General features: G+C 40.4%; 1 protein-coding gene across 3 annotated transcripts in view; it reads right to left on the reverse strand.

Annotated features, from left to right (window-relative positions):
* The window catches only part of Crot (carnitine O-octanoyltransferase), a 31,379-nt gene extending 23,194 nt beyond the window's left edge, over positions 1-8,185 (reverse strand). For 2 of the 3 annotated variants that reach the window (XM_013026064.1, XM_013026066.1), the window contains exons 1-4: positions 8,111-8,176; positions 7,477-7,564; positions 4,355-4,490; positions 1,526-1,650 (exon numbers count right to left, since the gene is read on the reverse strand). In XM_013026064.1, coding sequence (XP_012881518.1) covers positions 1,526-1,650; positions 4,355-4,469 — 240 coding nt within the window. In that variant the 5' untranslated portion in view covers positions 4,470-4,490; positions 7,477-7,564; positions 8,111-8,176. Of the gene's footprint in view, positions 1-1,525; positions 1,651-4,354; positions 4,491-7,476; positions 7,565-8,110 lie in introns of all 3 variants that reach the window. The other variant, XM_013026065.1, reaches the window with a different exon arrangement.
* Positions 8,186-8,550: the final 365 nt, after the last annotated feature.

Raw genomic sequence — 8,550 nt, forward strand, 5'->3', positions numbered from 1 at the left:
ATATCTGCTTCCCAACTTTGATGCTTCAGAGACAGTCCTTTGTATGTGTCCCCCTTTCACAATAAGTAATTTCATGCCTAATAACCAAATATGATCAAATTCTCTGAAGTTCTTTTTAAAGAAATTCATGTTATCACCTGGGCAGAGCAGTTGCTCTCAATGTCTTTACCTTTATCCCCCACTTTAGTTAAAATCATGTTATGTGGGAGATGTAGCTCGGCAGCAAAAGGCTCTGAGGTCATACCCTAGTTCCAGAAAAAAACAAACAAAAAAATCACAAAGGATCAAAATTGTGAATAAAGGAGTCTGGGAGTAGACTATTTTATTATTCCATCATAGGTATTAAAATGGCTCATAAAATGTTTTCTTCTTGAAAGTATAGGGTGGTTACCATTATTGCAGACTAAAGCAATGCCTGTTTTGTTTGTTGTGCTGGTACTAGGGCTTGAACTCAGGCCTTGTACACTTGCTTAGCTTTTTTGCTCAAGACTGGCATTCTACCACTTGATCCATATATCTAACTCTTGGCTTTCTGCTGGTTAACTGGAGAGAAAGTCTTCTGTAATTGTCTGCCTCGACTGGCTTCAAAATGAAATCCTCATGTATCAACTTGCTGAGTCACTAGAGTTATAAGCATGAATCACCAGTGCCCAACTAAGTCAACAGTTTTGTTTGTTTGTTTGTTTGGGGTGTGTGTATGTGTGTGCGTGTCTGTTGGTCCTGAGGACTGAACTCTGGGTCTGGACGCTATCCCTGAGTTTTTCACTTAAGTCCCAGTTCCACTTCTGGCTTTTTGATGGTTAATTGAAGAGTCTCATGAACTTTTCTTCCCAGGCTGGATTTGAATTGTAGTCCTCAGACCTCAGTCTCCTGAGTAGTAAGATTACATAAGACACTGACACCCAGATATATTTTTTTAATTATAAAAACTCATTTCGTATTTGAAATACTAGAGACTACTGAAGTAGTTGAGCTGAGTAAGTCAAAAATTGTGGAAAATTACTGAGATCTTCCATAATTATTATAGCAGGTTCTCTCTATATGTCTAACTGAAATATAGACTATACGTAACTATTTTCCACTTGAATTTGTAATGGCCCCTTTTCTCCCATGTATTATTTAAATATGTCTATGCCACATGTTACTTTGATGTTTGCGTGCTTTTTTTTCAAGTTATAAACACCTTAAAAATGTTTTTCTCCAATAAGGTTTATAGATCACTGCATTAGAACTACATGTAGTAACCGAGAAAGCAAGACTTCTAGACTCCATTCCAGACTGACTGAAACAGAATCACTGTCTCTAGCAATTCTGTACTTTAACAAGTTTTTAGACAATGAGAAGCCCACTAATGCTCAAAAGTCCCCAGTTAAATCATTCGTTCATTCTTTCATATAATCATAATTGCAAGGACTGCAAAGATTTTCATAGCAATACTTTACAAATCAACAGGTATTCATAGTTAATTTTTTCCTCTTTAAACATGATCAGTTTTTCAGTAAGAAGTATACTAAAACAAAAATACCCAATTTCTTTTTGCTTTTGCCCTTGCGAGTAATTTCTGGTGTAATTTTTCTCCAACTCCATTTTGAAACTTTTGAACTATTTCTTCAGTTTTCTTATATTCTTCTTCATTTGCAAATGGCTTTACTAGAGAGATGGGAAAAAACCATGATGAATGGTATTTAGACATCAACTAATTCCAAATCGCCAAGTATTTGTATCTTAATGACTCAAAGTACAATAAATTACAACATGAAAATGGCTAAAACAAAAAAAAAGCAATGCAAAATACTCTCTAAAAAGACTATATATATATATATATATATATATATATATATATATACACACTCTCTAAAAAGAGTACATATAAAATTTAGGTATGCCATCATGGAAATGCTAGGTCTCTTCTCTACCTAACAAGTCCACACGTCACTATCCAGTGACTAAGTGAGTAGTTGGGGACTCACTAAATGGTGACTAAGCCCAAGCCATGGTTCATTAGTCACTAAGCCCAACTCTTGTACAGAATCTCTAGTCCTATCATACTTAAATATGAAAGCATAAGGATAAGATCGTTGAAGAAAGTCTCTCATACAAGAGAAAAATAAGCAAAAGGAGTAGCGAAATTAAGTAGTAAATAGACCAACAGGGAATGTACAACTATGACTTAAATATGTGGAGTGTGTTTAAAGGCCTGGTTCCCAGGGTGGTGATTTGGGGATGTGTTATGGACCTTTATGGGAAGGGGCTTCAAAATCAGAATGACAACTGTACTTTACAAGAGGAAGGAACAAACACCACTTTCAAAATTCTTGATGGTTTTATTTGTGGTTTTATTTGTTTTATTTGTGTTTTGTTTACAGTTTTGGGGGCTTGAACTCAGAGCCTGGTACCTTTCCTTAGCTTTTTCACTCAAGGCTAGCATTCTGCCTCTTGAGCCACACTTCCACTTCTGGCTTTTTGCTGGCTAACTGCAGATAAGATTCTCTCTCACTTTTTCTGCCTAGGCTGACTTCAAACCTCAATCCTCCTCCTGAGCAGCTAGATTACAGGTGTGAGCCACCAGCTCTGATCTCACCTTCACAGTTTTTAAGAAAAAAACACTTCCAACTCAGAACTCTATACTCAGCTAAAAGATCTAGGAAATCTTCTTCCTCTTTTTCCTTCAGATTTTCCTTTTTCAGGAAGCTACAAACAGTAAGTTAAAACAAAGAAGTAAATCCATAAAGAGAAGGAAAAGAATTGTTAAGACTCCACGGCAAGAGCCAAATGTGAATAGAACAACAGAATAGCCACAATAACGGCAAAGGAAAGATAATAGATAACAGCTGTCCCGCAAGTTCAAGAACAGTAAATACTAGGGCATTCCTAAAAGAATGTCTCTAAGAAGAAATAAAATGGACACAATATTTTATGTATTTCAATATATTCCAGAATTTTCACTGTTTTGAAGTGTTTGGGGATACATTATTTACTTTATACAAATGTATAAGTAAAGTAAGCATATGAAAAATAAGGGAGAAATGCAGCTTTAAAGAGGAAAGCAGGAGCCGGGAGTTTGTGGCTCACGCCTGTAATCCTAGCTACTCAGGAGGCTGAGATCTGAGGATCATGGTTCAAAGCCGGGGCAGGAAAGTCTGTGAGACTCTCATCTCCAATAAACCACTAGAAAACCAGAAGTGTCTCTGTGGCTCAAGTGGTAGAGCGCTCACCTTGAACTGAAGAGAACAGGGACAGCGCCCAAGCCCATAGTTCATGCCCCACGACCAACCAAAAACAAACAAAAAAAAAGGAAAGCAGGCCAGACGCAATGGCTCACGCCTGTAATCCCAGCTACTCAGGTGCTGGAGATTGGGCAGCTTAGCAAAAAGTTTACAAGACCCCATCTCAACAAGCAAGGGGTAATATACACCTATAATCCAAAAACATAGGTAGGAAGATAACTATCCAAGACAACTGCAGGTTAAAAATGAGAAATGCTATTCGAAAAATAACAAACAGAAAGGGTTGGAGGTGTGGTGCAAATGTCAGAATTCTTGCCTGACAGGCTGAAGGGCAAGTTCAAACACTAAGTACTGTCAAAAGAAAATATAAGGAATGAAATGCATGGTTCGTTGATAAATAATTAAATTCCAAAGTCAGGTGACTGTTTTTCAGAACCAAGCAAAATCCTGAATTAACCAGATGAATGCTGACTTAAAATGGTGACTTTTTTATAAACCATATCTTAAAAAATGAGAGAGGAGATGTGAATACATATACATATGTTGGGGCAGGCCACATTGGAGATAAACCCACATGCCTTTTAGGAATTAATTTAAAGTATCTATGATGAAAAGTCTCAAAAAATACTGTAAGCATATTACTTCCAATGAAATAAAACAATAAATAGATCAGTGATTTGAAAATTCTTGCCCTAGATAGGGAGAAAGGAAGACAGGTAAGACTGAACTTTAACTACAAACCTCTTAATACTAGTTGGCTTTTAACTATGGAGAAAACAAGTAAAGAGTTTGGGTATTTTAAGGATATTTTAATTATCATGAACTTATAAAAAGTAGCTTTTAGATACTCATCAACTTCTAATGCTATAGGTATTCTACGCTGTTAACAGTACTGATGCAGACTCAAAGATTATGAACATGCCAGGCATCAGTGGCTCATGTCTATAATAGCTACCCAAGCAGCTGAGATCTGAGGATTGAAGTTCAAAAATCCAGAAGTGGGGCCATGGCTCAAATGTTAAAGCACTAGCCCTGAGCAAAAGAAGCTCAGAAGCAGTACTCAGACCCTGAGTTCAAGCTCCATAGCCAGACAAGAAGAAAAAAAAAAAAAAAGATTATGAACATACCTGATTCGAGGTATTTTTTCAGTGACTCTTCAAGTGAAGGAACAGGCAGTGATGGAAGGGAATCCTGGTATTGAAATGTTCGTTCTTCAATGGATTTAGCCAATTGATTTTCCATTATATAATCACAATTAGAAGACTAAAAAAAGAAAGCAACCTCCTTTATACCTTCAATCGCATAAATACACACACACACACACAAACACACACATATATTACTTCCATTTAACTAAACCATATATCAAGTACATACATTTTCTTGGTTTTCACACAATTTATAAACTTGTCAGATGAATAAAAGCAACTTAATGAAGAAATGAAGACTCAATATCGTACAAAGTCAGAGTGATCAAGGAGACTAGTATAATCATTATGGATTGAATACCTACTATTTGCTGATATCACAGCATATTATAGAACAACTACTCCCTCCCATATTATTTCTGAGAGGTGGCATTCTTTGCCATATTATATAAAAAAAGAAACTCAAAGAGATTTAATTGGCCTAAGAGTCCATACTTGGCATTGAAATCCATACACAAAGCAACATGATAGAAGTTATAAAGAAACCTGGAAAATTAGTACGTAGAGTCTGAAGTGTAGAAAAGGATTATGAGATAAGAATACTTGAAAGACAGATGGAGAGGTATGGAAGACTTGTTCAACTATAGAGTTATAGATTATAGAATACATAAATCATATGATAAGCTTATATAACTTAATTGCACTGTTGGTGTGGGGCTTAATCTGATTGGTTTCAAGAATCTCAAAGCAATTGAATATTTTTCACATGCTTTTTTGGCCAAAAATCAAACTAACCAAAAAATAAGAATAGGTTGTTGGATACTAAATTAGATTTCTCAAAGAAGCCTTTATTTTAATAGAAACTGAGAAAACAAGGAATATCAATACTGAATAAATAAGAACCTTCCCCAATTTTTTAAAATAGCAAAGCAATGTATTCATAAATTAACACACTGTATTGAAATCCCTTTATATAACTACTTAAAGATTATTTTTAAAAGTTAAAAATATAGCAAAGCAAAACAAAATATTCCACTCTCTGGTTACAAAGTTAAACAGTATCAAAACAAGGGCAGAGCCAGGAATCCAAGGCTAATGTTTATAATCCTAGTTACTCAGGAAGCTGAGATCTGAGGATTGAGACTCAAAGTCAGCCGGGTAGTAAAGTCTGTGAGGCTCATCTCCAATTAACCATGTGAAAACGGGAAGTGGCACTGTGGCTCAAGTGCTACACACCCGCAGAGCAGAGGTTATTTTCACCCAGTAACTTTTTCCCTTCCTGTGCTAGTGGAATTCTAAGTTACTTTAGGTACATCATGTACATAGTTACCCAGCTCTATTTCTCCTAGCCCCACCCCTTGGAACTCAGTGTGATTTCATGATTGGTCACCTGCAGCTGATACCCTTACTAGGGACTGTATATATTCTTTCTGACTTTTCTTCCTTCTCAGTGATTATTAGATGGAACAGCACTCCTTTATGGTAGCCATTTGCTAAGGTTATCAGAATCACTTTTCTGACCCTGGACTCCTACTTACAGATAGATTTTCATTTGCTTTTAATTAATTCAGGATGTTTTTGGCAGTACTGGGAATTGAACTTGGGGCCTCATGCTTAACAGGAGAGCACTCTACCTGACTTGAGCCAGTCCTAAGTAAAGTTTTTATAAATAAATTATTATTACTATTTTTCAGTGTTGGGCCCAATGACGCATTCCTGTATTTTCACCTATTCAGGAAGCTGAGGGAGGATAATCGCTTTAAACCCAGGACCTGAATTTGAAGTCACCTTGGGCCAACACAGTGAGACCCTGTCTCAAACAAAAATAATAGCCACAAAAAACACTCTTTTATTTATGCCTGTATTGTGGGCTTACTTTATTATGAAGAAGAAGTGAGTCTATACCATTAACATAAAGAGAAGATCCCAAAATGGATGTCACAAAGATCTGATAGTTCTCCAGCTTCCTCCTGTCTAATGTCTTCAGGTGTACTCTATTTTGAACATCCACAATCATGGCTTTGGACCCAATGGCATTAGAAGCCTGGGTCCAAATAGAGACTCTGCCATGATCTAGCCATGTCTATAATGCAAATAACTTTAAATGAATTTCCTTACACTGAATGTATAGTCGTGTAATTCAAATGGAGCCATTAGAATTTTTAAGTGTCTGAAAAGCATACTATAAAAATAAGATTCTTATGTAACTGTAACCCCTCTGTACATCACCTTTATAGTAACCATATGTTTTTTAAAAAAAGAATTCCTACTAAAAGTGCTCAACAAAAAGATTGAAGCAATAATATTATGGTAGGCAGAATTTCTATGAATGGCCTCAAATTCCACACCCAGAATTTGTAAATATGAGGAGATCATTTATCTGTGATTGAGTCCTTATCTACAGAACTGATGTTAATCTAGGGATGTTGGACCTAATACAATCATGTGAGCACTGTGGAACAGACTCTAAAGTTGCTTTGGATTAATTTCTGCCCTTGAATATGCAGGTGGGCCTTAAGAAACTGAGAGGTACAAAGGATTAACATGCATGGGTACCTCATCCTACAAACGCATAGGAAGGGAATTCTCTCACAACCTGAATCAACCTAAGTGGATTCTCCTCCTCACAGTCTTAGAAAATAACCCATACTTAGAAAATAACCATGACTTCAGCTCTGTGAAATTCTATGAGGAGTCTCCAGCTAAACTCACTCAGATTTCAGATCTACAGAAAGTACAGGATAATAAATGTATGTTTTGTTCGTGAGAATTTGTTCCCTGAAATAGGAAAGTAATAAAAAAAATATGCACAGAAGATTAGCTGTTCCCTCGAGGGAACATTGTTAATATGCATTTCCTATCTACTATTGCATTTAATTCACCAACAGGTAATTTTAAAAATATCAGTTCTCAAGGTATTTCTTTAAGAGTTGTCTTGAGTGTCGAATCACAGGATTCAGTTAAACAACCTCATACCAACAGCATCAGAGAATGATGACAGTGAACTTCATTTAGTGTACTTCCTGCAGGCACTATGATGTGCGCTCACAGAGAGTGGCAACGAACAACCAGGAAAAGTAGAGGAACAGAACACCACATACCAGTGTACCAGGATGAACTGTCTGGGACGGCCAGGAGCTGTTGCAACAATTCAGATTTGAGACCACAGGGATTTGGATCAAGCCGACGCTGGGAAGGAAGACACAAGCTTAACGAAAATGTCAGACCAAAAGTAACTGAAGAGCTGGTGAGCGCAGGTGGAAGGCGGACAATCGAGGAGATGGAAGGCCCGGGAGCCTCCAACTTCCCTGCAAATACGCCCAGAAGGTTCTTCTGCTCCAGGGCGGGATTCAACCGCTATCTGAATGACTAGGTTTCGTTCCTGGGCTCCCGGCGCCCCGAGTCCGGAGGCTGCCGCCCGCCCGGGCCGAGCGACCAGCAGAGGACAATACGCGCTCGAGCCTCCCGCCGCCCTCGGGGCAGGCTGCCGCCCAGAAGGAGCCGCAGCTATCCCAAGCCAGCACCCCAACGCCAAGGAGCCTCGGCCCCGGGCCCGACTTCGGGGTGCCTCCGGGCCCCGCGGGCCAGGTGACAGGAGCCACCGCGGCTCGGCCGGGCTGCGCACCGCCGCGCGGTTCACCCGCACGACCCTTTCCGAAGACGCGGCTCCCCCCGCCCCGGGTGGGTGGGGAGGGCGCGAATCGAGCGCCGGCTCCGCCGCCCGCGGGTGCTCACCGCCCGCGCCGAGCCCCCCTTGCGCCGCTCACCGTTCCTCGGCCCGCCCGACTCACTCGGGGCTGCCGCGGAGGGGAGGGGTGGGTGGAAGCGCGAACTGGACGGGAAGCCGTGAGGGTCCCACCCATGGGCACCGGGGAACGGGATTGGACAGACACTCACGAGGGTCCCGCCCCAAGTGCGCCGCCGGGAACTGATTGGACGGAAAGCCTGGAGGGTGCAGGGTGAACCCCGACTGCCCGGTTGCCACCACCAGGCTCCGCCCCCGCCCTCCCCGTCCTCCTCTCCTCGTCCACTCCCCCTCTCCCCCCCCCACCCCCGGCTTCGAGGACGTGGGGTTGAGTTCCTGCCTGCGGGGTTCCGACCGACTGAGAGGATCGCTGCTGCGGGGCCGTAGCAGCTTTCTGCGAGGTGCTGCGGGAGCTCGGGCATCCTGGGTG

Source organism: Dipodomys ordii, unplaced genomic scaffold (genome assembly GCF_000151885.1).
Source record: "Dipodomys ordii isolate 6190 unplaced genomic scaffold, Dord_2.0 Scaffold90, whole genome shotgun sequence".
In the NCBI taxonomy this organism is placed as follows: Eukaryota; Metazoa; Chordata; class Mammalia; order Rodentia; family Heteromyidae; genus Dipodomys; species Dipodomys ordii.